A 27,646-nucleotide genomic window follows, 5' to 3' on the forward strand; every position below is an offset into this window, starting at 1 on the left:
AGAATAACGGGGAGATCTAGGTCATTCTGTTCCCATTTTCCTCCATACAAAGTTATTCGCTCATACCGTAGACACACTCCGCGCACTAAAAAGTGCAATCTAATTTTTTAATTATTGTTCCTCGAAAAAGAATACAATTACAATTAGGCACGCATAAAATTGGCAGAAGGATTAGCTGATGGAGGGACGAGGAATAACAACACTGGGGGGAAAGGGTCAAAAAAGTTTCGAGTTAAAACCAGAATATCGGAAGGGAGGAGGGGGGAGGGCATCACTCATCCTCGGTCACATCGGTTGTTGTCGCCGGCAGTTGGCGGGGTGGAGCCAAGCGGTTGATGAGCGTCTCGGACTGAGGGTAACGTGATATCAACATTTCAGGTTGACCCACTTCAGCTTTAGACGCGTCAAACCCTACGAAATAAACGACACAACAGTCTCGTGAAACAAATAGGAAGGCAACCGATCAACTGCGAATGGAAAAAGGCAATAAAGAAAAATTACCTGGTGCTTGAACAACACTGATGAGGCAGTAGCTAAGCTTATCTTCTAGATCTGCTGCTACCCACGATCCAACGGCGATAATTATTTGCGGGTTTGCGTCTGGGTCCTGAATGGGGTCTCCTAATTTCACTTGCTGGACACTACCGTCTGGCTTTAGTAGATGTAACTAGCGTGGACGGAAAACAGTACAGTATCATTTAAAAAAAAAAAAAACGGTCTAATCGTAAAATGTTGTGAAATTAATTACCATTAATGTCGTTCCTCGATGCCAAAAGTAAAGTTCGTCCGTATTTTTAACCCTTCTCCACGTACTGTAGTCTTTGCGTCGGAAGAGCAAATAGGCTGCCGACACGGCTGGATAGCTCTTCGTTTCGTCTTGTGGTCGTACGCGTATCTACTCCAATATCATGCAAATGGATCAGAAAGAATTGTGCGTAAAAAAAAAAATGAAAGGGCATTAAATATGATGGAGTGGTGGTGTAAAGAAACTAGAGACTAATCAACCTGTGAATCGAAAATGTTTTTCATATTAGGACCCCATGCTTCTTTTCTTTTCAGTCCCAAGCTGACGACAAGCTCTTCCGATTCGTCTTGGCGTTCCTCGGCCGCTCGGGTTTGCAGCGCTGAAACAATGTCCCATAGGGCGCTCAGGTTCGCTTTGAGGAACTCCACTTCTTCCTTCAGTTTCAAATTGCTGTTGCCGCTGCTGCTACCAGTACGTCCTATTTTTGCCAATACCAAACTCAATTGTTTTTTGTTGCTTTTTCCCGGCTAAATTTACTCGCACAATGCAAGAAATGTTACCCTGTGCGTTGACGTAGTCGACGACTGTGAAGCACAAAACGACGATCAAGCAGAGTTTCACAACAGTGGACCAAGCCATCTTCTTTGAAACTGAAGTAGCAAGTCCCTTTTTCAGCTATAGTATATCTGGATGTTGACGTCTCTCGGAGTATACTGTTCAGAAATGTGACTGTTCGCTCGTTTTGTGAGCACAACTGAGTGTGCGACAGAAACCTAGTTCAGACTGTTTGTTTTGACCTCTGCCAACTCGAGGGGTGATAACCGTATAACCTTCTCCCTAGCCTCAGTTACCAAAAGCCGTCTGTTCTTTGTTTCACATCTAAGCAGTTCTTTCCGCTTCCAGCCTTGTTTACACTAACACAGTCTCGTTCTCCCTCCCGTCTTCATATTTCCCCCTTCTCTGCTGGGTTTCGTCGTCTCTTACCTCCCTCATTTTCGTGCGCGTTTCTGTCGGAAATTTTGGCTAATGGAAAAAGACCGTAGATCGTATTTAAATTATGGACTCCTTCTTAAAGAAAGATGTCTATTCAAAACATGTTTGAGACATTTTCGCTAATTTTCATCACATGCATTGATGAACGTTTGATTGCGTCCATGCATCAAAGAACTCAGCCCATATAGGATACAGCTAATGTGCTTAAAATTTTGAACCGTTCACTGCAGTCTATTTTGTTCATCAGCTTCAACAACATGATGAAGTTCAGTGTCTGTAGACCTTAGTAAAACGGACAGAACAGAAGCTCTTGTGTAAGCGAATAAGCACCCGAGTCTGAAGCGCATTTTTGTGTTTCTTCTTATTATAGCTGATGAAATTGTTAAACCTTATACCTCAAACAATCATTTCCCGTTTGTATTATTAATTATTTTATTCATAAAAGCTACCGATAATTTTTGTGACACGAATAACGATCACTGATGGCACGAAATATCCTCATTGAAAAATGCTGATGGGTAAAAGCATAAATTAAATGTGTTAAAGATTTAGGGGTGATTTTGCGAAGCGGTTAACCAGAATGAAGCAACTGGGTGACGTTGAGACGTAAAAAGTGTGGCAGGATGAAATCTGCCGCTCCTTGCAACGCCTTATCGACGAAAATACTGGCATCTGGCAACTCATGAACTGGCTGGTCGGTAGAAGAATCTGCGCGACCATTAAACGAGCTATCCGATTGACAAGACAAGCACTCCAACGAGCTTAATACCAATTCCGGTTTGAGGCCACCAACTGACGGTGAAGAAAATGTGCCCCGAAAACGAATTTCTTGGCCCGATGACAATCGCAAAGCCAACTTTTGGAATCGCGGGCCAGCTAGTAATTCTACTGCCAGCGTTTTATCACTATTAGGATCACCAAACCATGATGACAGTTGGATCGGTACCTTCGATTCTACCTAAAGAGACGAAGAAGAGGAGAGAAATGCTTTGAAATTAAAAGTGGGAGATTATTTGACACGGACAAACCTCGATGCGCAGCGTGAATTTGGAGAAGTTATCAACGTGACACAATCTTCCACGATCGTGATTAAGTCGCCAAATCAAATGACATCGTCTTGAGTCAAGTGACTGCGGCATCCCATGGTCGTGGTTGTTGCAGAGAGCCCATTTTTCTCCAATTCGACAAACAAGCCATTCATACCATTTCGATGGGAGCCATTGCAATAGCGACTCAATCGTATTCTGTCGACTTTCAATCGAAACCTTGACAATACAATCTCGTTATGTTAATGTCACACTGACTGTCTGTAATGGCAGGGAATATTTACCTGACGGACAACTCCATCCCACTCAACACTCAATCCACTAAGGGCGGAACAGGCCAGTTGAATAGAAGCTATAGAGGAACTCGAGTCAGAGGATGGGGAATAGAAGCAGAACTCGTGATAACGCTCCCAAGTGAGCTTTACAACAAAACAAAAAAAATTAATTTAATTACACTGAAACTATGCAAATAGAACTACTCTTATCCTACCTCCCCTGAATCAGAGTTCAAATCACCACCAACGGATCCATGACTAATGCCACCTAATCCTGGCCGCACGCGAATCGTAGGAACAGGGGTCGTTGTAGGCAACCCCAAGACATCTTCGGGATGCATGTCAGGAGTTTTTACATACTGCATTAGACGATAGGTGAGTACGGCTAGGCATACTACCATTATGATGCTACCAATAGATTAAGAAACACAATTAAAATTTAATAAACAAACAGTTTAAAGGACGATGAATGAAGTTCCTTATGAAAATTTACCTTTGGCTCTTTAGATTTGAGAATTGAGCTCTCATTCGAAATAAAGTGATTAGGCAGGCAGCCACACCAAGTCCCACCCAAGGAGTTAACCCGGCTGCAGATCCAGACGAGTAGGAGGTAATGCAAAGAAGCTGTAAAAAAAACCGTTTTAACGAATTTTTATCTTTACAGCTAAGCTGTAAATAACAAATAGTTATAATAATTACGGAGGGTTAACATACCACGTTGGCTTTGGTGAGCCAGTTAGAACGGAGAAGGGCTGCGGCGACAAGGAAACCCAAACCTCGCAAGATCTAAAAAAAAGAGTGGGTAATTACATTTAAAGGACATCTAAATTAAAGCTCTTTAATACCCCATCGTAGCCGGATAACTGGAACCAATCGATGGCTAAGAAAAGCCAGAAGAGACTGAGGAAATGCGGAAGCGACCAAGCCAATCTGTGACTTGCGTAGTTGAACTGCCTCATTCGTTGGACGTATAGGTAAATAAGAAGAACAGTTCCCAAGAGCGTCACAGTGGTACCCAGATGGAAACGAATACTCCACGAAGAGCGAAAAAGCTGAGTCCATCGCGGTGATGTGCTTTCGTCATCGTCAGAGTAGAAACTCCAGAGGCTGATGTCAGCCCGCCAAAGGATCCAACAGACGATACATAGCAGATCACAAAGTCCGACTCCAACATGACAATCGAGACAGGTCGAGCACAGTAATGTTGCCAGAACGCTTAGCTCACCAAATGGGATCCACGATCCAGGACCAGGTAAGGAGGAGCGCACCAGATGTAATGCGGGTTGAAGTGAAATACATAGCAACGTCGCTAATAAAAGTCGTCCAAGATGGTATGGAAATGTACCAAAAATATACAAATTTTCGGCCGTGGCTGGTTCGAGTAAGCGTTGCGCATGTTGGGTTAAAAGCAACGACCAACCATGGAAAACGTTCCATTCCCGAACAGATTGACATGATTGGACTGTAAAGTATATGGCTGCCGCCAAGGCCAGGACCCAAGTGAGCAAAATTAAGGCGGATGACAGTTGCAAGTTGAGTAACAAAATAGGGTTGCTAAAGGCAAAGGAAACTATAACTAATGAAAACATAAGGGATAGCGATAAGGGATGGGTAAAGTCGACAAACTTGCAACATTTCAGCCTATGATACATGTGGCTAAGATTTTGTTTGGATCCCAAATTGAGTAACCGTAAAAGAGGTGGAAAATGGCCAGATGCGTAGACAGAGGCAGCCGACATCTTAGCAAAAAAAAAATTATAATAAAGATTTTTTTTTAGTATGCTCTGAATTTTTTGATAACTAAAAACATTATGTTATCTAGAACTTAAAATACCATATGCTGTTCGCTGATCAGTTCTCCTCCCAAAACCAATGAAGAGGAATCAGTGACCTGATTCAGAACTTCTTCATTTTCAAGCTGTGAAGTTTTTTGTGATGCAAAACTATCTTCTAGCCACTGTTCCAGTTGCTTTGTAGTGATGAATTCATTCCCTTGTGCCATGTTGGAAAATAGTGTTTTTGCTCCTAATCTTGCAGCTCTTTCATGCTGGGACATACTGAAATAACATAGGACTATGTAAATGCTGTACACACTTATATGGTACTAGAATGAAAACATACTCTAGGAAAGAGCGTATTTTGTGGCAGTTACTCTCTGTTATGCCTCTATTTGTTTCAAAACAAGTCTTGAGTAGTTCTGCACCTTCATAATGACCCTGGTCAGCTGCTTTCAATAGCCTGAAGAAATTGAGAAATAGTACATTCATTTAATGATTGAAGTTGTAATATTATACCAGTGAATTGCCATCTGGTCACTTTCAGCACAATTCTCTGAAAGAAACTGTTTAGCTAATGCCACTTGACTATGGCCACATCCTTCCTCTGCCATGCGAAGCCGAAGCCGCTGAAGAGATCCGTGGGGACCATCGTGGAGAACCCATTGTTTTCGTTTGATACGGCCGCCAGATGAGCCGCTAATGGCAGAATTCGTTGAAGTACTTATGCCATTACCAATAACACTATTAGCACTTGTATTATTGGAAGTCAAATTGGAATCCGTTGCTTCCATTGTAAAGGGAATAATAAATCTTTATCTCACTTCGGAGCAGTTACACAACCGATCGTAAAAACATCTTCTATATCGCACTTTATCGTTACACAAACATGAATGTCAGCTCGCAGCCGAAAGAAAGAAAATTTTCGTCTGCCAGGGTTGGAAATCGATTGCCAAAAAATCGATTCATCATGGTAATTTACATAAAATCAAATAGAAACGAAAAATAAAATTTCTGTTATGATAGTACAAATAAAAACAATTAAACTGTTCTTAATTTTTTCTATAATTCTAGCCTTGTTACATTGCAGCACAGTCGTTCTTACAGAAAACAGGGAAAACTCAACGACAGGACAGGAGACTTCTTTTCCTTTTACGCCACCATGAGACGCTTTCGCTAATTCCTGTTTATTCATAAAAAAACTATCATGGCGGCTTGTCTGCTGTGCCGTTGCGTTGGGTAAAGAAATATTATTTTTGGATTGTGCATAGTCGTTCAGATGTGGTCTTATTTAAAAATTTTCTGACGTTTTGTCAGGCGTCACCAAACCATAATAGTAAATTACAGGATTTTTGTGTTAGATTACGCCAAAACGTTTACCATACGCTTTCATTAGCTTTACGTGTTTTCCGGTGGCGTGTTGAAAATTGGGTATTCTAATGTTCAAATTTGGCAAAATCGTTAAGATTTCGGAATAGTTTTTTACTGTCGATTTTTTCTTCTGTGGTCTTTGATATTATTAAGTTCCTAGTACCTTAGTTTCTTTACAGCACAGTATGTATGGTCATAACTGTTGTTAGTGTCCTAACTTAAGCCAAGTTATTTTAGTGGTAATGGTAATTATTTTTCCTGCTTTTGCCTATATTTCCAGATTACTGTAAGAACCCTACACCCATAAGAGTTGGTCACCATCTTGAAATTGAAAATTACTTCTAGTTGAAGACTCGGCGTGCTTTCAGCAAACAGTTCAGCCACATTTATCGTAACATATTTAAAGCTTCCCATCCATCAACAGTTTTTGAAACATCAGCTCATTTTCTAGTGTTATTTCCCCTCTCGTATAAGAAAAAAAAACAAAAAAAAAAAACAAAAAATATCTCTGTCTCAAGCCAAAAGAAAATTTTCCTTAGATATTGTGTTCAGATCTATTGGCCTTTTGAATTTCACTTTCTTTGGAACTATTGTCATTCATATCTGTATCCCAAATTGGTGTGCCAGTTTAAGTGAGAATAATTGTATGGTTGTTGAAAAGGTGAGGAAGTGAGTGCTGACAGGAAGTATTGCCTTGCGGCAACCAATCAAGGAAAAGGCTCAGGTGTTGATCCCACATCCTCATTGTCTTTGTTATCCCCCTCTTTAGTTTACTGGTTTTGTTTGCTATTCTCAGCCATTGGTTGCAGTGACACTTTGAGTTCCAGCTAAAGTCTTCTATAAAAGCTTTCACCTGCTTAGTGTTACATAAAAGAAAAAAAAAGGTGTTACAACCAGCTGTAATCAGAAACAATCTCTTGAGCTAGGAAATTTACAAGCAATTTACCATCGTTGCCTTATCTGTGATATTGTTGTCGTACATAAAAAAAAAAGACAAGTTAAAAGTAATCTACTCAAAAAAGAAAAAAAGTATAGTGTGTACCCAATATTTGAATTCCCCTCCTATTTTTTGTGAGTGCTCAGTGTCAATCCTTCTATCCGGAAATCATCCATCTAGTTGTGTTCCTGATCTTTCCTTCGGCGACCTTCCATACTAAAAGTTGGAAGAAAGATGTCGACGAATCCACAATGGAACTCATCTCTCTACTCTCCCAAGCCTCCTGCACCAGCTTCCCTCCTCGGATTCGGTTACAACGGTGGTAGTAATAGCAGCAGTAACTTGCTATCATCTTCGGGGCCGGCCGTCAACGGGTTTAACAATTTCCCATCATTCGGACGTTCCAACTCCGGCAGCGGATCATTTTTTCCATCGCAAGCCAACCCTGCGAGTACCCAGTTTTCGGTCAACAACAGCCAAACTGGCTCGTTGTCACCTACGCTTGGATCTTCGTCTATCGGACACTTTCCCATTGGCACTTTCAATGCTAATTCAGCTTTCAGCGAAGAATCCATCAAAAGTCCATCAGCTGCTCACGCGGGTAATGGGAACGTACATCGCGATGGAGGTTCCAATTCGCCTAGCAATCTCGGCAGTAGAGAGACAGGAATAATCGAAAAATTACTGGTAAGAGAACAATATCCTTTTCTTTGTATACGGTATGGATACTAATTCGTTATTTCATTTTGTTTCAGCATTCCTATGGATTCATCCAATGTTGTGAACGCCAAGCCCGCCTCTTTTTTCATTTTAGTCAATTCGACGGCAATATTGAACACTTGAAAATAGGAGACCCTGTTGAATTTGAAGTGACTTATGACCGCAGAAACGGAAAACCAATTGCCAGCTCAGTTTCCAAAATTGCTCCCGAAGTGGTATGTGACTTCAGAAACAAGCATACCAGTTTCGTAATTTATATATTTTTTTAATTCGTTAGGTTCTGAGCGAAGAGCGTGTTACTGGAACTGTGACAACGGAATTGGGGACTGGGCAACAAGGGCGCATAAGCTATGAGAATCGTGGCGAGTGTTTTTTCTTGCCGTACGGTAAAGATGATGTGGAAGGAAATGTGACACTCTCTGTTGGTGATAAAGTCAGCTTCCAAATTGCCACTAGTCATAGGTACCTAAATGTGTTTTCTTTTACTTTTGGGGAAGTGCCCTATTGATTCTTTTGCTTCGTTCATGTTTTTCTTACCAAAAGCGGTAACCTGGGAGCACGGTATATTCGTTTGGAAAATCCAGCTCATCCGGTTCGCTACCAAGGAGTTGTGTGTTCGCTGAAAGAAAGCTTTGGATTTATCGAGCGTGGTGACGTTGTGCGGGAAATCTTCTTCCATTTTTCTGAAGCCAAAGGCATTGCGGATACGATGGAACTTGGTGACGACGTTGAGTTTACAATTCAAACCCGAAACGTATGTGTACTTTTTGGAGAAATCCCGCGATAGTCACTAATTCAATTTTTCGTTCGTTTTTATTTTTTTCTGGCCTTTAGGGAAAAGAAGTGGCTTGCAGTATAATCAAGTTGCCTCCCGGAACTGTTGTTTTTGAAGACGTCAATCCCGAGACTCTCAAAGGACAAGTATTGAAACCCTTGGAGCGCGGGGCCAATGTTGCCGCGCTTAATACGGAGCCACTCTCGGGCAGATTGCGCTACCGTGGACGTGATCGTTCAGAAGTAGAAATTCCATTTGGCGATAAAGATCAAAAAGGCGAATATACACTTAGGTAGTTTATTGATTAATGAAATTTTCCTACCATAGATTTACAATCATGACTATGTTATAGGCATGGAGATTGGGTCCAGTTCAACGTAGCCATTGACCGTCGCGATAAACTGGAACGGGCTACCAATATTGAATTGCAGGACGAGTCATTTGTTGTCTCAGGTGAAAAACGCGAAACAGGCGTGGTAGCCGCTGTTAAGGATGGTTACGGTTTCATAAAATGTGCCGAAAGAGATGCCCGTGTCTTTTTCCACTTCTCTGAAGTCATTTCGCAAGATGAGGAGGTGGATCAAAATTCAGAAGTGGAATTCACATTGTCGCAGGTATTCAAGCTGAAGGTTAACTTACTTATTAGAAAAGTGTGAGTTATGTTAATCGTTTTAACAGGATCAAACACAACCTAATAAGCAAAGCGCAGTTCGGATTAAGATCTTACCTCCTGGTAGCGTGCAATTCGAAGTAATTACTCAGCGGAACATTGTCGGAACGGTCACCAGAGAACCGTCAAGCAGTTGGGCACAGCGTAGTCCAAGTCGGGTAGGACCGATTGTGTGCGTGTTTTTTTGTGTGGTACGCATCTGCTACAATGTATTGTTCTTTGTAGGTGAATGGAGAGAGATCCGCAGATGATATGGGTTTGGTATCCTACCAGCTCAACGGAATAATGGAGCATGTGCCCTTCCAGATGAGAGAGTGTGACGTCCGCAATAGCCCACGTCTGGGCGACGAGGTTTGTGGTTTCTTTCAGTTTGTTTGGCTTTAGAAGCGGTCTAATATCAATGGTTTTAGGTTGAGTTTGACTTGGCCCAAGTGAAGCGCACGAAGGAGCATATTGGTTTGAACATTCGCATAGTACAGCGTGCCCAAGTCAACAAGTCTGGCGGCAAATTTTCCGAAAACGGCGAAAACACTAAAAACGAAACCCAACACTCAAATGGGGAGGGTACCAAGGTCCACAAAGGATTCATTGCTTCTCTGAAGGATACGTTCGGTTTCATCGAAAACCTTGCCCACGACAAGGAAATTTTCTTTCATTATAGGTTAGTTACATCTATCATCCATTTCGTTAGGGTGGTTACATATTTCCTTTTCTTCAGTCATTTTGATGGAGACGCTGATTCGTTGGACCTCGGGCATGAAGTACAGTACACTTTAACTGGTAAAACTCCCTCATCTGGAAAAATATCTGCTGAAAACGTCAAGTTGTTGAAGAAAGGAACCATTGCCCGACATGCGGTTGACGAAGAGATATTGGACGGTATTATCGTTCGCCCATTGAGGAACGTTAATCCCGATCAAGCTCAATATGCCGGTCTGGTTAAATTGGGCGCTGACAGTAATAACCATTTTTGCTGATATTCAAGGGATAAACGCTTAAGGAACCCTATACGTTATTTAGTAGATGCAGAAGAAGTGTCATATGAATTTGGCATCACGAGCTTGGCCAACAAGAAAGACTTTCTTCAACGTGGCGATCAAGTTCAGTTTCAAATCGAGCGAACTGAAGACGGCAAGGAAAGAGCTACTCGGATACGGGTGGTCCGTAAAAAGCTTCGTTCTACAGTCGATGCTATTAAAGGCCAATTTGGATTCCTCAATTACGAAATGGAAGATGGTAAGTTTTCCCCATCCACAAAAAAATTACATAATATATATACATTGTCTTAGGGTTGAATAATAAATTATTATTTGTAGGCAAGAAGCTTTTCTTCCATCTTTCCGAAGTTAAAGATAATGCAACTCTTCTACCCAATGATACCGTTGAATTCGTCCTTATTACCAATCAGCGTACAGGGAAATCATCAGCCTGCAACATTGTGAAAATGTAAGTGTACCCCAGGAAAAGTTTTTTTTTGTTTCTGGGTGATTATTCGGTTTCATGAATTTTTGTTGTCGGACGCAGGGAAACCCAACGTCCGGACTGGCTGGCTGCACGACTTCGTACCATGTCGATCGACGAAAACGGACCTCGCTTCTACGTCCTGAGGCAACCCAAAGGTCCGGACGGTACTCGAGGATTTAAAATTGCTCCTCGTTCATCTATGTCCAGCAACGGAGTATCTGCCGCAAAAGCGAATGGCGACTCCGAAGCTCTAGGCAATGCCTGAATGACATCGAATCGGATAAGCTCCATTTTTCGTATCTTTTCAATTCTTTATCACTCACTTATAACTTCGTCGCTGAACAAATAACGAAAGAAAAAAAAAAGAAACTGCACTGAGAGAGGAGTCATAATTAAGTTCTTTCCACTTATCCTCCACTTTTCTTGCATTTGAGGTGAAGAAAGAAAAAGATAACGTACAATTCACAAAAATATCAATATTTCTTCTAACAAAAAAAAAAAAAATCTACTGTAACGTGTTCGCATCGAGGAACCGACTGTGATGGGGTGGGACTTCAAGCGTGTTTTACAAAATTAAATAAGAAAAAATCTAGTAGTGTGCGAACTTCGTTGTCATGACCGTTTTTTTTTTTTCGTTTTTTTTTTTCGTTTTTTTTTCGTTTTTTTTTAGTTTGCGAACCAAAGTATCATTTTGCCATATATGAAAGTGGGTTTCTCGAGAAAGTCAAATTTCAACTGCTAAGAATAAGTAGGCAAGATGTATTGAATTGTGCAGACGAAATCGAGTGAATGTTCTTTTTCCTATCGCTGGAACAAAAGAGGCCTGGTCGCAATCGGAAAAAAAAATGTCTGGCGCCTAGTCGAGATGGGCTGACGAAAATAATGGGGAAATTTTTTATTTTTTTTTGTAACTGAATAAGATTGAGGCGAAGTGTTTTTTACCACCAGCTTTTCAGTTAATGTAAAATTCGATGCGTCCCCTTCAGGATATTACCGAGCATTGTTCTACAATGCTCTTCTTAACTTCTCTATTGGCCAGGTGACTCTTGCGAAAAGTTATCCCTCGACTAACAAATTCGAGTGAAACGAAAAAAAAAAAAAAAAAAATTATTTTTCATTTCCCTTGAAATTAGGTCCAACTTCTTGCGATGAAATTCCGTTGTTCCTCTCCGTACCACAGAGTCGGGCGTTCAATAAAGTCCAACCCAAGTTTATGCAAATAAAAAATAAAATGATTACACCTTGGCAATTTCTCTTATTTGATTTCTTTCTCTCATTGAGAAAGAAATGAAAACTTTGTTTGTGAGGTTCATAGCGGCCTCTATTTGCTCCCTCCTTTTATTTTTTCCACCAGAATTGTTGTGTGATCCTCATCTTCTGCTGTTGCCTCTTCTGCTTAAATTTTCTTCCCCCGAAAGTCGTTTTTCACCTGTTTGTCAATGCAAAAAATGGAAAGAGAAAAAACCCCCACTCTTCCACGAATTGCTCTTTCGTCAACCAAAATCACATTATAAGCAGAATGATAGTTTAGTAGTTTTTGTTCGATTTCTGACTTTCGTTCTTCCATTCTTTTTCTCGTCAACAATTTGTCCTGGCGTGTACTCTCGCGCTGCAATTCTGTCCCGAATTTTTCTGCATTAGCTTTCGTTTTATAGCCAGTTTGGTTCTAGTTCGATCACTTAAAAAAATAACACATGTTAAACAAGATTCGTGCTAAACTTATGCGAAAGAAACCATCGAAATGATTGATCAAGGAAATCTTGAGGTAAATTAAAAGAGAGTGAATTCCATGTCAACAACCTGCGAGTTTATTAATGTAGCGAAACATATGGCCAATACAAGTTAAATCATTTCAACTCACAGAAGTAAAAAAAAAAAAAAGATTATTTTTTCGGTACGTGTTCTTTTGTTTGTGCGTGTTGCTCTAACATCAGGCCTGCCGATTCCGGGGAAGGTGAAACGTTGAAGGACAAGAACGGCCTTAAAAGTTTGTAAAAATCGAAATGGGTGGGCTCTGGTGTGTGTGTGGGAGGGGGGAGAAAAGCGATAACTACCTCAACAGTATCACAGTAGAAGAGAGAAAAAAAATGAAAATCAGTTGCAAAATCGGTGAAGCGGCATTGACCTACTACCATCCCCAATGAAAACGAGCGCACTACAGTAATGCAGAAGGAACCATAAAAATCTACCAAAGGCACAATGGCTATGTAACTATGGAGATACATGAAAGAAGGGCTCTAGTATATAAGAATTAGCATTTTTTAACGTTTGATATATGTTCGAGAAGAAAACTATCGAAAAAGAGAAAAAGGTTCAAAAGGAGAAAGAGACGATAAAAACTTGGTAGAGCATCTGCTGCAATCCACTAAAAAGTACCGCACGTCTAAAGCTTGGACCAAAGTCGTCAATGTTTCACATAACTTATATGTCGGAATGTGCATTTCTGGCAAGCGAGAGCCATCATGATGGGGAATAAGCGCAACAGAAAGTTGGAAGTAGAAAGAAAAAATTCACTTTAAGTAGACACAAGTCGAAGGGAGAGGTTATGTCACGACGTTGAATTTTGATATGCACGCACGTACCCACACCGGCTGCTGGAGTAGGAGAGACACAGGGTTTTGAAGAAAGAAAAAAAAAGAAAGAATGGTGTTGATTGAAGTCGAGTCAACCTCTTAGGTCGGCACGCCCGTCCATGTGGTGTTCGCCTTTACCTTCACAACCCTTTCAGCTTGCCTAAGTAGGGCGAGTGCTTCACGCCGAAGGTGTGAGCTGGACTGGACTCCTGTTTTATCTATATTTGATGGTATGTCAAATAAAAAGGAAACAAAAAAATACACGCGTAAGATGAATTAGCCTGTAAAAAAGCTAAAAATACTCGGCTAAAGAACAATTTGGCGGGGCAGGTATAAGAAAGAAGAACATTCGTCTCCACACTGATGGCGACGGGTTGTATTTCAACGCAAAAAAAAAAAAAGGGTTGGTCCGGTTTGGTGCTTTTTACGGGATGACAGTTGAAGAGTAGCATTTCGACAGCTACAGCAGATAAATGAAAGGATAGTCTCACCTTTTCCGGCGAATGCGCCCCTGGCCCTGGCTTTTGAGTTTGGTCTGTCGGTATATTGGTGCGGCTCGAGATGGAATAGGACGGCGAACGAGCCTTGTACTTGTCCTGGTTACCGGACTCGTAGGCACCTGGACCTGGGTTGAGAACACGTTCATCGATCGGTAATTTGCCCCGTCCAGAAATGGAAAAAGCGGGAGCCAACCCGGTACCCAAGGCGGGCGGTAGAGAATAGGCGTTGGGAGCTGGACGTAGTAGTAGAATAGCGTCACGCGGAGTGGCACGACACGAATCACCAATACAAAATATAGCCCAGACAAAGAAAGATTTCAAAGACTAATCGATTCCGCAGCAACGACGTCATGTCTCGATGACATTGCGACGATCGAAAACAAGTTATGTGTCTCGATAGAAGGGAGAAATCGACCCATGCAGAGCAGCTGGTTTGAAAGCTTAGGGTGTGTGCGTATTATTCGTTTTATGGTATTACTAGTATATGCACATATAACGCATATATACTAAATTGATTCTATCATTGTCCTACCTGGAAGGTTGTCTTTACGTTCGTCCTTCACTTTGGCCCCGAAGGTGAAACTCGGTGACGATTCTCCGACGAACTTTCCTCCTTTCTCCGGATTGTAGTCTCCCTGTTATTCAGAAAAGGCAATATGGTATTTACAGCTGTTGAACAAGTCAATGTTCTGGACAAACTGCAAATAGCTGAAAGAATTTTATACCGGTGCCGGCGTGATGTCGTGTTTACTCTCCTTGGGACGACCGCTGATGGAAGGAGCCGGTCCATCATCTTTACCTTACATGAGACGAAGGGAACACAACACAAAAGAAGAAAAAAAAGAGATAAAACATGACGAGAATGGAACGATCAAGGCCACTTTAAAACGAAAAATAAAACGAAAGAAACTGATGCACACTTCTATTTTACCGCAAAGACAAGATAAAAAAAACAAACAAAAAAACAAAAAAAACACAAACAAAACAACTTAAATAGAAGCCAGTTTAATGAGCTTTGCGCGAAAGCTCTACAACAGGTAGTCTAATTACAGCACTTACCAGATTAGGAGTCTTCGTCAGATTATATTGAATGCAGCAAATGAAATGGTTTTGGGGGCTTTATATTTGTCAGACAATTTCGGCAAAGGAGGAGGTAAATAGGATAATGACGGTTACCTTTATGGTGAAGTCGGGCGACATTGTACTGGCCAGGACCGGGACCCAAACTCGTTTTCCCAGGGTTGTGCCTTGTGGATGCAAAAGATTCATAATTAAGTTTCGACTATCTTTTTGATTTAAATGACAGACGTTCGTTACTAAGATAAGTAATGTTTTTATTACCTAATTCCAAAACTAAAAGCCGGCGCCCTTCCTTTGGTGGATTCGCTGGTACTTTTACCTGGTAATTTGAATTGAATGATGGTTTAGTGTTGTCTTTTTTCTTTGTTTATGTTCGTCAATTTCGTTAAACGACGGGTTATAAAGTGAGACTCTTTCGAAATCTTTTGGACAAACGTGCATAAAATCAAACAACAATGATGAATGAGTAAAACAGACACGTGCAAACAAAACGTCTCGTGACAACTCGATGAAGAAACCTGATCGAGGATTACGCTGGTGTGCATCGAACAAGATGAATAAGGCAATTAAAACCGACGAAAAAAATGTTCATGCACCGGGTTTTTTCTTTTGTTTGATCAGATTAGATGTCCAAGTTTTGTTTTCCCTTTGACTTTGAATCTCTTTCATTTTCCCTATGAGGTGTGATTTCTTTAGTTCTCTTGTTTGTTCTTTTAATTCGGCTGCTTCACGCCAAAAGAGGGGCTAGCATCTCTAGTGGGCGATTCTCTGACCATGACGTATCACTTATCCAGGCAGCGAGAAAACGGTACACTGGATTCATCAAGGTGAAGAAACGAGAAAATGCAGTCGAAAGAACACAAACAACACAACAACAACAAAAAAAGAAGCAGAGAAAGACCCAGACAGCCGACTCGTCGCGTGACTCACCAAGCCACAACCCACACGAGGCAAATGAATACTCATGGTTTTTGTATACTCCCTTCTTCTTTCCTTATTAGATTTACTACAAGCTATGTTTTTTCTCCACTGTTAAATCTCTTTCTTGGCGTGTTTTTTTTTTCTTTTGATATTCTCGTTCGACCTGAAGTTACTTTTAAACAAATTTTGGAGGTAAAAGAAAAACAGACGAAAACAAAGAAGAACAGCTGCGACGTTGTCAACAAATCTTGACTGGGCTGACGCAGTGACTTGTCAAAATAACAAGAGTCACGACTTGTATTTAGTTTTAATTGAACAGTTTTTCGTGAGAATTTAGGCTGGAATTTAGATCTATTAGATGAACACGCATTGTTTCCAGAAAACGAATACTAGTTTAGATAAATGACTATGCAACGCTGTTGAAAACGGCGTGTTCCAACAAGCGGGTTTTCTCAGTAGCAAAGTACCATTATTGCTGTGTTCTAGCCTTTCTTGCTGTGACCGTGCTAGGACAAGCATGCGGTCTAGCGTTCATTCTTTTTGTTTTCTTCTGAAACTTGAGATTGCTGAACATGAAGACATAAACTAGACTTGAATTAGGGTCAGCTGTGAAAATGACAAAGACTTTATCAGGATGTGTTCTCGGTGGTTTTCCAATTTGACCGCATTTACAATAACAATAATAACCCACTTGCCACTGGTAAACTGGGTGCTTTGGGCGAAGGTGTTCTTTTTCTTCCGAAATTATACCAGCACCAATTGTGAATCACCTATCCAAATCTACCAGTTGCCGTTTATGGCGGGCAGCCAGTTGTCAAGTAGTAAGTCACAATTTTTCTTCGTTTTTCTAAACCTTTCTCGTGGCGCCATTTTTCATGCTCTGGAATCCAGAGACAACCCGTTGTGTAAAAAGTTGCTTGTTTCATTTTGATTGATCTTGCTCATCTTATTGCCTGAATTTGGGCCTTTGCTACGAAAGGACACCTCGAATTAGGAACAGATTACACGTAAAAGGCCATTTGATGTACTCGTCCAATGGGAGGGTTTTCATTGTCGTAAAATCAAAGAAAGATAAAACTTGCATGGAATCTTCTACTTTTCCTTTTTCCTTTTTCTTGAGCTATTCGTCCTCGATCAGCCCACATCACAAAATGGTGGGGAAAAGGTAAAAAAGGGTCACTCAGCTGACGATGTCGCAATTATAATATTTTTCATTAAAGAAGGGTGGCGTGCGTGTGTCGAGGTCTCATACAAGGCACTCATCAACGAGCATGTATGATAATTTTTTAAAAATTTGGGTAGTTCATACCAATGGTGGAGGGCAGGGCCACAGCTGCTGGTCCAGGTCCTTGAAACTCGGCGGCAATCGGTCCGCGCCTTAATGTCAAGGCTCCTGTCGATCCTCCTCCGCCTCCTCCGCTACCGTTAACCAAAGCCGGTGACATGTTGATACAGCCGATCTGTCAAGTTTCTCCTGTGCCCCGTGTAATCGATCGCGTCCGATTGGTGAATAGAGAAAAACAAATCATAAATAAAAGAACAGAAACAAAAGAGAGATGTATGTAAAGATGCGGGAATATCTTATTATTCAACATTATGATGCAGTTGATGTAGAGAGATAATCCACCCCATTCGTTCTTGAACCTTCCTACACATTTTTCTCGACCCGAATCTTCTGACATTCTTTCACATGGCCAGTCCTGGTCACCCCCTTTTTTTCTCGTCTGCAGTTTGATCAATACGCACTGGGTATAGCAGTGGTACTTGTACGACAGTAAAATGCTTGATTTGCGTGAGTCAAAAACGTACAAATGCGAGAAATTTTACTCCCCTTTCTGTCGCCTTTGATCGTGTCAAGAGTGGATGTTTGTTTTTTTCTACAAAAAGTGGAGGAACGGGTTGCATCACCTGATTATTTTTTTAGAGCCGTTGCTATCAAGAAACTTGTCTTGATGACATTCACGATTTGCCGAGTGACTAACGAAAGCTTCTAAACGAAAATCATTTTTAAAGAGGGGTTCAACGCACGATAGCGAAATCCATTGAAAAGGCATCATTTTAGTTTTCGACAAGAAAGTTTTAAACGGGGACAGGAAGTCGACTTTTTTTTTTGATGAGCTCGTTTTTCTGATTTTTCTTATCTACCGACTTTGTTCGTAGAAAAATGCACCGTTCTGAATCCACCTGCCAGTCTTAAAATTCAATGCATCAGCTGCATTATTCACCATAAATGGGTTATACGAGGATGAGACTACATTTTTTTCTTGTTGTTCCTCAGTTTCTTTCTTTTTTTGAATTTTTCCCTATTTGAATCTGCCGATGATAACGATAGAATGTGTGTCGCCTGATCGGAGCATTACGTATCCGGCCACGATAGGCTATAGCTTATTGAATAATGAAAATTTGTGTTGTTGTTCCAAATCTTTTGAACCGTCTCTACTTTAAGGAAAAAGTAGAGGCTTAAAAGTAGTAAATCACTCAAAAAGCCAACGATAGAATGTGCCTGGGGACTAGGTGTAACTGGGAACATCGGCCTTGGCCGGTCAGGCAACTTGCAGCTAATCAAAATCCGTTTTAGAACGCTGACTTTAACACAAGTAACTGATAACGTTGGTTGTAAATAAAAAAAAAAAAAACTAAAATTCCTAACACATTTTCTCTTTTTTTTCGGGTACACATGTCGCAGCAACAACACACACATCTTGCCAAACATTTCTCAACGCCCCTCGATTAGAGCTAACGCCCATCTTGAGATGATTAAACAATTTTGTTTTTTGTTTTGCTTCTTTAACTATCGATTGTTTTGGGAAAGCAGAACACAAAAATGGAACCGGTCAAATGATTTTTGTTTCTTTCATTTTTTGTTTTTGTTTCTACTTACGAAATAATAAGAATGGGGTTATTAGGCGATGTCAATCGTATGAGTTTCCGCGTTGGTCGGGATCGATGGCACCAGGGGTTTAAATGGCGGTTGCGCGGACGTTCACGATGTTGAAACAAGGAGCGATCTTAGATGTTGCTTTTATTTTGTTTTGTTTTTTTCTTGATCTGGTGATTGGAGGAAATCCACAGGAAGCGAAGCAATAACAAATCGTAAAAAAAGGCGATGCGATTGGGACGGCTGAGAGAGGTCAAGAATTGGAAAGGTGAGAGAGGAGGAAGGCTAGCAAAGTTATATGCTCACTTGAAGACGACTCGGTTGCAACTGAACCTGGCGCCAGTCCACTTGGTGGTTCTAAAAGCTCGTTGTGTCCATATAGAGAAATGGAGAAAGAACCTCACGAATACACAAGGGGGAGCGGGAGGAGGAGAAGAGAGAGTGAGTGAGACGGCGACTGCAATACAAAAGCTCGGCTTATTCTAGAAATTCCCGTAGGCAAAAAAGTATCATGACGTCATGCCCTCCCGCCGCCTTGGTCGTCCAGCATAACCATAAAGAGCAGATTAAAGAGAGCACACAGGTAAACTGTAGAAAAGAAGGCAGTAACATATCACAAATCTGTTAAACATTTTCAACATAAGTAAGCGTTCCAGTTTTCTGTTCTTTCTTTTTTTCTGGTTGTTGTACAACTCTATTGGTCCCGCGCATTTGATCCTATAAATACGATCAATATCGTGTCATGTTAAAGGTTCTTGATCTCTCTTTTCGTCTTGCAGTTGTCCGATGGAGCGAAGATTAGGCCGTAGAAATCTACATAGAAAAGCTATAAGAATTCGATTGTGGGCTAACGTTAAAAGTCAGGCCGAAGGGGGAAGCAAACGAACCCCATCAGCTGAATAAAGACCGCCGACTTTGTTCAACTCCACCTTTAAAAAAATAAAAAATAGCGCCCATCAAAAAGTAACCCGCCAGCCTACTTAATACTCCGAAAAGAAAAGAAAAAAAAAAACTAATAAATATTCATTACAATTTTTTTTTATTTTGTTTTGATCATCGTCTGATTCTTTTTTCACCTGTCCCGTCCGGGGTTCATTTTATTTTGACAGACAATCGTTGCACAGTGTCTTGTAGAATTGACTCCCCTTCCTTGGCTGGAAAGTTTTTTTTAGGGCAAAAATTCAATTCGACTTATTGACTAAAACTAGTGTTGTAATACGAGAAAGAGGGAGGGATAAAAAGAGGGAGAGCAGCTTGTCACAGCAATGGCCGAGTTACCTGAGGTGGTGAATCAGCCCCCATCACGTTTCATTTCCTTAAATGGACATTCTGCCGTCGTGTACACGTTCGCTTGTGTGTCTGTGTGTGTCCGTGGGGAAGGAGGTTCTATTCCTCTCTTTATAGATTGAAGACTTTTCTCAACCCCGCCTCAATTTAGAAAGATGCCAAGGAAAAAGAAAAACACCCGCACAGAATGCCGCATTGCCGTTTGATTTCGCGTTCGTAACGACTATTAAATAATCGAATCAAAATTAATGAAGGAAACGAGCGTGTTAACACACAAAGGCAGCAGGACGTCCCTCCATGCTTTTATAGTGATTTAATCATTCATTGGGAATTTCATTGTCTGTCGTTGTGCAAAGCAGTTTCTCGAATCTTCTTTACGAGTTTTGATTTTTATCTGCTTGAACCTCTTTGATTCAATATTGAACTTGGCTCACCGAAGTAAAAGATTATTTGGGCCGCTTGTGCTGGCCGTTGAGAACGTAATCGGAACAATCAAACTGGCAGCTCAGAACCATAAAAACCGTTGGACTATTTTGTCTTTATGTCCGTTTGTTCTTTTCTTTAAAACCATATTTAGACAGACACTCGTTACAACTCCCACTCGACAGTCTGTTGCCAGCACACTATACACACTCTTTGATTTGTGTGTTGATTTTCTTTTGGTATTCTTTTCCAAGTGCCAATCCCCAGATTGATTTTGAAATGTATTAGTCTCGTCCATTTTCACGGAGTCATGTTAGTCGAACCGGCAGCGTGATGCAGTCACCACTTGTTTCACGCATGGCCTTGTCCAACGGGAATCTTTTTGTATTAACATTTCGTTCAGATGAATAAAACAAAACAAAAATGTTCAACAAAACTGGTCTTCGTGATCCAATTTCTGCCATTTTTCATCCGCATTTAGCTTTTCTGGTCCCTTTCTCGTCACGCAATGTGCAAATCAACAGCCGTTTCATTTTTGTTTTTCAAATTTTTCAAAGAGACGAATTGTTGTGTTCTGTTTCTATTTTGATGAAACCTTTCCAATTGCATCCGGGCATTTTGCAGGGCCGCCACGTAACGGATGCCACGTAAAATGTGATGGAATCTGATGGAAGATTCCGAGCCAGAGGTCACCCTGTTAGTCAAACGGAAATGTGAAATCCAACACTTTCCTCTTTCTAGTTGAGTGAGGTGAGAGATGGAGTCGCACTTTAGAGCAATCACGACGATCTGTATCGTGAGTTTGAGGTTGATATGAATATCACGCTCTATATGTGTGTCAATCACGATCTCGTCCGGTCGTCATATGCGATGGCCCTCGATTGTTTAAGGTCAAAGATGGCGTTCGCTCCAGGGAAAAGGGTAGGAAGCTGTTAAAGAAATGAAACACCTGGAAAAATACAATATGCGAACTTAACTACTATCACTTTCAACTCGACGGATATGCATTGGAACTTATCTAAAAACTAAATGGGAGGGGCTTTTGCAATGTCACGTCAACGCATTTTCCATTGTCACGTGAAATGTTTTCACAAATGCAAAAATTCTAGTTATCTGAAACTTTAATTAATCGCCTATTGTCAAGTGGCCAAAGCTGTCAGGGAATTGTCTAATGGCCAATGCTCGTAAACATTTCCTTTTGTGTAGCTCGTAAACTGTGGGGCAACATTGAAATGCGTCGACGTTAGTTTGAAGCCTCCTTTCGGGGAACAGTGAGTTAAATGGTCTTGAAATAAGATGGCATATTCACGAGTGGTGCGCTCGCAGGCAGTCTGAGTGAGATATCCTGGAAATAAAAGACGAAAACAAAAACGAAAAGCAGCCGTTCAGCATTCAGTGCGGAGAGGCCGAGGACGAAACGGACGTTCTTTAAACGAAAAATGATTTACGAGCGATGGCTTTTTCCCTCTCTCCTTATTTCGGTTTTCTTCTGCTCATCGCCTCGAAAGTTTTGAATATGTATAATAATAACAAGCCCATTTGTCCATTTCGAATAGCCGTTTTGTATTCATCTGTCTGGCGCTCCGCAAAGAGAAAGGAAAAGGACCACAAAAAAAGGAAAAAACGATGCACGTCTCATACGTGTACGTGGTTGATACCGAAAACGCCCTTATTGAGGCAAATCAGGATTTTTACCTTTAAAAAGATTTAATATTGTCCACAATAGATTTTTGACAAAACACAATTAACTTCCATCTTTTTTGTTAACCTTTTTATTCAAATTTTTTCACGTTTTTTTTTTTTTGTTAGCCAGCTAACACGCCATCGAGCGGATATAATTATAACTTTGATAAAATTTGAAAACATAAAATTAATAGCAAAAACTATTATTGAAATATTCTGTAGAAATACTACACAAATATTTAAAGCTAAAAGCTAATGTAAAAATCAAGCAAATATATCCTTTTCGTAAAAGTAAGGATTAAGATTTAAGCTTTTCCCTATTGCCCGTTTGTTAAAAAAAGCTAAAGATTTGCGGAATTGCGGAGCGCAACGCAGAATCATCTAGAGGTCATTGTGGGTTAAATGTGGAGACCTATTCTATTTCTTTGCGGTGTCAGGATTTGATGGACGTCTTACAAATTCAGTTTGTCTTTGACAAATTGCTGTGCTGTCATCGTGCAGGCAGCTTCGTCCATCAATTTCTGCGAACGAATCCAATTTTCTGCTTTTTTGGCCACCAACATCCAAGAGGATTGAAGCTCAATCAGCGCGAGCGACATGTAAGCCAAAGCGATAGCGGTCGCCCAAACTTTATCCGAATATAAATGTTGCTTTCCAGCTATATCAAATTGAATAGATTAATCAACTCCGTTCTATATACTCAAATGTCGATGCGGATGAGTAGCTACCTTGTCTAATGTCATCTACGGTGGTTCCAAGAAGCTGTCCTAACACAGATTCCAGTCTAAAGGATCCATCAAAGTTTTGACTGGATACAAGTTTCATTAGATTATCGTCGTTTGTATTGGCTGGGAAATCATCCTTTCCTGGGCTACTGTCGAACGAGTCCGTTTCAACTCCAAACGTTCCGAAAGGACTTGCTTGAATTATGCGACTGAACACCGATTGAGTTGGGCTGCATGCTGGGGCAGATTTCATCGATTTGTGCATTCGTGATTTTTTTGACATTGAGAACATGAAATTGTTAGCCACAGGTTGGGCACAGTCAGTCATCAGCTGCAAATTTGAATAGTTCAGCGACCTCGGCTGGCAGGCCGATCGAGTCTGAAACATTGAAGGAGCGCTGAAGTTTTGAACTTGACCACCCCAACCATGAGCTATTTGAACGGGAACATCACGCGATTTCATCATCATCCAGGATTCTTTAAGCTCTTTTTGTTCTTTTGGATCTACGGCAACGTAGGATGTGTACCGTGATGCCAAACCTAAATAGGTTTTAAGAAAGGGCTCATCAATCGATGGCCCATTTGAGGCTTATTTTTGTTTTTTGATTCGTTACCGTATTGACAGCCGAGTTGTATAATTTCTTGTTTTGCTTCACCATATTCTTCTCTATCTTGTAGAAGCTGAATTATTCTTTTGGCCGCTAAACTAGTAATGTCAAAAGATAGGAAAAAGAAAATGGATTGCGTTTCTTCTTTGGTACCGAGTCTTCTTAATTTACCAATGAATGAGTTTTCCTTCCTCCGGATTTTGCTCGTTTAGCGAAATTTTTAGAGATAATGGGCCAATGGGTGACGATGCGATTATTTCGGCCCATTTTGGAACGTGAGCATCACGTGCAAGAAGGGCATAAACTATCAAATGTTTTCCGTCAAAAACTGGGGGAATCTATTAAGCCGACGAAACATTTGTATCGTCAAAGTATCATGTGAGATTCAGACGCAAAGTAAATTTACCATCGCATCGCACGGGGCTTGACGCAATTTTTTTTCTGGTTTATCAGAGACGGTTTTCATAGGTTCGTCCAGAGGTTTACCGTAACCCATCAACGTCTTTTCAGTTTGAACGGGCACATTTACATGAACAGGCGATTGCCCCGTGTCATCATAACCTTCCCATTTAATCTTGATATCTGTTTTTAAACCATTTCTCAGTATTAGTAGAATTATGGAAAACGTTTCGTCTGTTTTGTTGTGCAACCTGTAAGGGCTGGTTGTAGGGCGTCTTGCAATTGTTGCATAACTTTCTTTTCCAAACGTTCTTCTAACGAGGCGAAAAGGGCAGTTCCATTACCAGCGCGTGCCATCCCTTCTACTAGATGATGGCTAGCGCTACTTCCCAAACCTATTGACACATGAAAAAATGTTAAATGCCCAAACTTGAATTCGTGAAATTTGAATCTGCTTCACTCACCTAATGCGAAAACTCGCGTTCGTCCGCTATGCTGACGGACTAAGCTTAAAACTTGGGGTGCGTTTGAAACCTTAACAGAAAGGGAAAAAATGGGCGTGGAAGAAACGATTTTTTTTTTTCTGTGCTGTTCTTATGCGTTAATTACCTCTCCATCGGTGAGAACAAAAACTTGTCGTAGATAACCGTCAATTGGCGGTTTTTTGAAAATCCTCTCCAAAGGTTGCAATATTTCCGTACCACCTAAATTTGCTCGCAATTCTTAAGAGAAACAAACCAAATTTTAATAGAGACAAACTTTCTCTCAATTTTTTTTTACGCAATAATTTTGCAACATACGTTCAGCATACGCCTTTGCAGTGTTTAATACACCTTCGTCGTATTTTTTGCTTGACGGATAAAGCTCTTCGTACGAGAAACCGAAACCCGCAATGTTGACCTTTAAGATTGTGCAAATTTTGAAGGATGTCAAAGTAACACTGAAGATGGACTTTAAATAAAGATTTGCTTACATAGCAATCAAGAGGCAAGGAATGAAGAAAAAGCTGTAAATAATTTTGAAAAACGTTACAATGGGCAGTTTTTTTTTAAAGAAAACAAATGCAAATTGTAGTACTTTAAGCGCCTGTTTAGCCTGCTCGATTCCTTGTCCGTCCATCGAACCGGAACGGTCCACGAGAAAAATCAATTCTGTTTTTTGTTCAGCCAATTTGAAACTGGGAACTAAGCTTAACATCATTGCTGCACTTCCTTCGGGTGATTTCTGATTTCATACAGTACAAACAAAACTCTCCTTTAAAAAAAAAAAAGAAGTGCGTATTTTCACCTCTTGAATAATTCGGGGCTGATGGGGCTCAGCTATTTGAACGTATACAACAAGATCTCTATCCATGGAAGTCACTTCATCGTCCAATCGTAATGTCCTTCGCGTTGGCTAGGTTGAAATGATACAATACAATTTTCACGTTAGCAAAGTGGGTCTCCAATAAATAAAATAAACAGATACTTACCATATTGGTAGCGTCGCTGCTAACGGTAATTTTGTGCGTTGGGGAACGTATTTCTTTAATGGCTGATGCCATTTGTACCGTGATGTTAAAATCTACCTTATAATGGGATTCCCTTAAAAAGTAAAAAATATTGAAAATTCTGGCTGCTAGCTAAAAATAGCCAAAACTGACTGGGAGTATTTTATTGAAGCTAAATCTTTTGCGGCGCTTGAACCATCAGTGCTGGGCACGTAACGGGGCGCGATGGTGGTCGGCAAATAAAATCGTATTTCGCCTCCTTCCACTTTTAGCTCGGTGACGTAAGTCAAACGGATTTTAGCACCCGATCCAGCGGCCAGATTTCCTATTTTAGCCTAGTCCATTGAATATTTACCGTTAGTTGTTCAAATCGAATATGGATTTTTAAATTCAAAAACACAATTGAAGGTTAAACCGGTACCTTGAAGACATCCGGTAATTTTTCTTCAACCAAAAAAGCCGAATGTCCACTTTGAATTGCATGTTCGTAATCAGTTTTTGCTTCTTCCGTTTCCTTGGCAACACCTTGGATAATGCGCCCGTCAACTTCGGCCGTGAATTGACATACGCCAGCTCCTAAGCGGAAATTTAAATTGTTATATCACTAGATGGCCTCGATAAGTATCGGCTTACCTTCATCTAGCGGGAAAAGATAAACTGCTTCGATGGGCTGATTTTCTCTGTTAACGTAGCGTTGTTCAATTGTTACTTTAGCCCCTAAATCAATGATTTGGACTTCAACTGAGACGCCAGTCAAAGGCACAGGAATGGGTTCTCGATCAGAACATTCAATCAGCAATCCGCAGACTGTCATGTTTATTGATTCAAATTTTGCGCTGTGCAAGCTGAATGTTTTATTTTGATAATTGATTAATGACAAAGATTGACCCATGTGATTGGATATTTGTGTGCCAAAAATTAAAGAAGTGGACAAAAAACGTACAACTGAAGTAGAAATGTAATGTTTCTGCAGTGCGCACTGTAAGTTTTTTTAATTAATAACAAAAGAAAGCGTCTGACCTTGATGATCACTAAGTACGCAAAACAATCAACTAGTTACAGAAGACAGTGTTTTTTTTTTTAAATTAGCTTTATCATTGCCTGCCACTAGACTTATTGCACCAACCTCTACGTTATCTCCCTTGTTTTTTATCACTGAATAATTTCTGTTGCGTCAGATCTCAGATCTCTGGGTAGGCAACAACGTAGTACAAACAACGCCCAGCAAAGATAGAGTTGGCTAACATCCGAAGTTGCCAGTTCGATGAAATTGTGAAAAAAAAATTGGACACGAACTAGTAACTAGGGCTCGGCCCCGGTCCTCGAAAACCCGGTTTACCCGCGGTTCGTCGCCAAAAAAAGTCGCCCATGAGCGATCCGGGCAGTCTATTTGCCAAAGTGGGTAGGCTGGGCGGATTTGATGGGCAAACCGGGTATACCCACCACCATCTTGGAAAATGGCGGCTTGCAAAGCCCCAAGTTAAATTAAAAGGAAGAGTAGCAAAAAAAAATTTTTTGTGGCGGGAAATTCAAAGGGCGTCACTTGATTTCAGGGAAAAACTCGGGTAATCGGGTAGGAAATCAGGGATAACCGGGTTTTGAACCCGGGTAATGGAAACGGTTTTCGAAATTGTGTTACCAACATGGTACCCGGGTAGGTAGTGGGCACAAAGTCTTAGGAACCGTTACCCACCGGATCCAATTTTTTTGCTGAGAAGACCTACCCATCGCCCAAATACCTACCCATTGGACACGGGGCCGAGCCCTACTAGTAACAGTTCTTGCATGGCGGCTTACGGAGTTTCGCCCGTTGTAGTTTTAGTTTTATTTTTTCCATTGAAATTATCTTCCGTTCCATTCATAATTGGATTACGAAATTCCTTCGTTATCAGATAATCTTGTAATTTTTATTTGACCTCGATATAGACTGTACTTTATTTATTATTAATTTTTTTGTAGACGTGTTTACTTTCTGTAGCAGACAAATGGATGAAAGATGAATCAAAAGATTTTCTAAATTGATTTGATAATAACGGTTAAATGAAAATAACTTTTGTGAACGTCTTGCAAACTGTATCCAACCAATTCGATAGCGTAAGCCAATGAAGTTAGTTTTGAGATTTAAGAAGCTCAGCTTCTTCTGTGCGAAATATTTTATTGGCCATTCCTTACAATTGAATCCATTTTTCTGCTTTTTTCATTGCTAGTGTTGTAACTATTTTGAAATGCGACGCTAGAACAGTTGTAACGAATGCTCCTTCGCCCAAAAATATTTTCATGAAAGAGCCTCACTCGAGAAGAAATCACGA

At 40.7% G+C, this 27,646-nt stretch overlaps 5 protein-coding genes across 12 annotated transcripts; 1 reads left to right on the plus strand and 4 right to left on the minus strand.

The window, feature by feature from the left end:
* Window positions 1–93: 93 nt before the first annotated feature.
* On the minus strand, window positions 94–1,448 carry LOC123466469. The gene is made up of 5 exons (XM_045170663.1): window positions 1,306–1,448; window positions 1,006–1,223; window positions 749–895; window positions 502–667; window positions 94–411 (listed from the first exon to the last, which is right to left on the minus strand). Exons 1-5 carry the CDS (start codon window positions 1,382–1,384, stop codon window positions 272–274), a joined length of 750 nt encoding a protein of 249 aa, XP_045026598.1. The 5' UTR covers window positions 1,385–1,448; the 3' UTR covers window positions 94–271.
* A 693-nt stretch (window positions 1,449–2,141) lies between these two features.
* LOC116918355 (wolframin) lies at window positions 2,142–5,758 on the minus strand. The gene is made up of 10 exons (XM_032924048.2): window positions 5,354–5,758; window positions 5,181–5,297; window positions 4,894–5,116; window positions 3,905–4,798; window positions 3,774–3,845; window positions 3,553–3,683; window positions 3,275–3,467; window positions 3,069–3,203; window positions 2,767–3,003; window positions 2,142–2,696 (listed from the first exon to the last, which is right to left on the minus strand). The coding sequence occupies exons 1-10, from the start codon at window positions 5,626–5,628 to the stop codon at window positions 2,310–2,312; spliced, it is 2,664 nt and encodes an 887-aa protein (XP_032779939.2). The 5' UTR covers window positions 5,629–5,758; the 3' UTR covers window positions 2,142–2,309.
* A 167-nt stretch (window positions 5,759–5,925) lies between these two features.
* On the plus strand, window positions 5,926–12,631 carry LOC116918354 (cold shock domain-containing protein E1). 4 transcript variants are annotated; one of them, XM_032924046.2, is made up of 14 exons: window positions 5,926–6,073; window positions 6,486–7,829; window positions 7,898–8,077; window positions 8,140–8,324; window positions 8,406–8,616; window positions 8,697–8,929; window positions 8,990–9,251; window positions 9,316–9,465; window positions 9,533–9,658; window positions 9,718–9,968; window positions 10,026–10,264; window positions 10,328–10,543; window positions 10,624–10,753; window positions 10,832–12,631. In XM_032924046.2, the coding sequence occupies exons 2-14, from the start codon at window positions 7,377–7,379 to the stop codon at window positions 11,034–11,036; spliced, it is 2,841 nt and encodes a 946-aa protein (XP_032779937.2). In that variant the 5' UTR covers window positions 5,926–6,073; window positions 6,486–7,376; the 3' UTR covers window positions 11,037–12,631. The 4 variants fall into 4 exon arrangements, with proteins under 4 accessions (XP_032779937.2, XP_032779938.2, XP_045026588.1 ...); XM_032924047.2 differs by having other exon boundaries at window positions 10,331–10,543; XM_045170653.1 differs by lacking the exon at window positions 5,926–6,073 and adding an exon at window positions 6,125–6,265.
* LOC116918364 (outer dense fiber protein 3) lies at window positions 12,557–19,068 on the minus strand. Of its 3 annotated transcripts, none has more exons than XM_045170662.1 (8): window positions 18,727–19,068; window positions 17,155–17,319; window positions 15,186–15,243; window positions 15,021–15,091; window positions 14,570–14,637; window positions 14,377–14,479; window positions 13,836–14,077; window positions 12,557–13,562 (listed from the first exon to the last, which is right to left on the minus strand). In XM_045170662.1, the coding sequence occupies exons 2-8, from the start codon at window positions 17,288–17,290 to the stop codon at window positions 13,485–13,487; spliced, it is 756 nt and encodes a 251-aa protein (XP_045026597.1). In that variant the 5' UTR covers window positions 17,291–17,319; window positions 18,727–19,068; the 3' UTR covers window positions 12,557–13,484. The 3 variants fall into 3 exon arrangements, with proteins under 3 accessions (XP_045026597.1, XP_032779953.1, XP_032779952.2); XM_032924062.2 differs by having other exon boundaries at window positions 13,836–13,969; window positions 14,570–14,643; window positions 18,727–19,067; XM_032924061.2 differs by having other exon boundaries at window positions 14,570–14,643; window positions 18,727–19,067.
* A 3,235-nt stretch (window positions 19,069–22,303) lies between these two features.
* On the minus strand, window positions 22,304–26,560 carry LOC116918356 (von Willebrand factor A domain-containing protein 5A). Of its 3 annotated transcripts, none has more exons than XM_045170655.1 (17): window positions 26,358–26,560; window positions 25,971–26,182; window positions 25,759–25,913; window positions 25,491–25,672; window positions 25,320–25,431; window positions 25,136–25,243; window positions 24,926–25,072; window positions 24,822–24,854; window positions 24,649–24,748; window positions 24,458–24,570; window positions 24,313–24,382; window positions 24,100–24,243; window positions 23,856–24,031; window positions 23,621–23,787; window positions 23,456–23,547; window positions 22,845–23,381; window positions 22,304–22,774 (listed from the first exon to the last, which is right to left on the minus strand). In XM_045170655.1, the coding sequence occupies exons 2-17, from the start codon at window positions 26,149–26,151 to the stop codon at window positions 22,569–22,571; spliced, it is 2,523 nt and encodes an 840-aa protein (XP_045026590.1). In that variant the 5' UTR covers window positions 26,152–26,182; window positions 26,358–26,560; the 3' UTR covers window positions 22,304–22,568. The 3 variants fall into 3 exon arrangements, with proteins under 3 accessions (XP_045026590.1, XP_032779941.2, XP_032779940.2); XM_032924050.2 differs by having other exon boundaries at window positions 26,281–26,560; XM_032924049.2 differs by having other exon boundaries at window positions 25,971–26,560.
* Window positions 26,561–27,646: the final 1,086 nt, after the last annotated feature.

Source organism: Daphnia magna, linkage group LG3 (genome assembly GCF_020631705.1).
Source record: "Daphnia magna isolate NIES linkage group LG3, ASM2063170v1.1, whole genome shotgun sequence".
Lineage (NCBI taxonomy): Eukaryota > Metazoa > Arthropoda > Branchiopoda > Diplostraca > Daphniidae > Daphnia > Daphnia magna.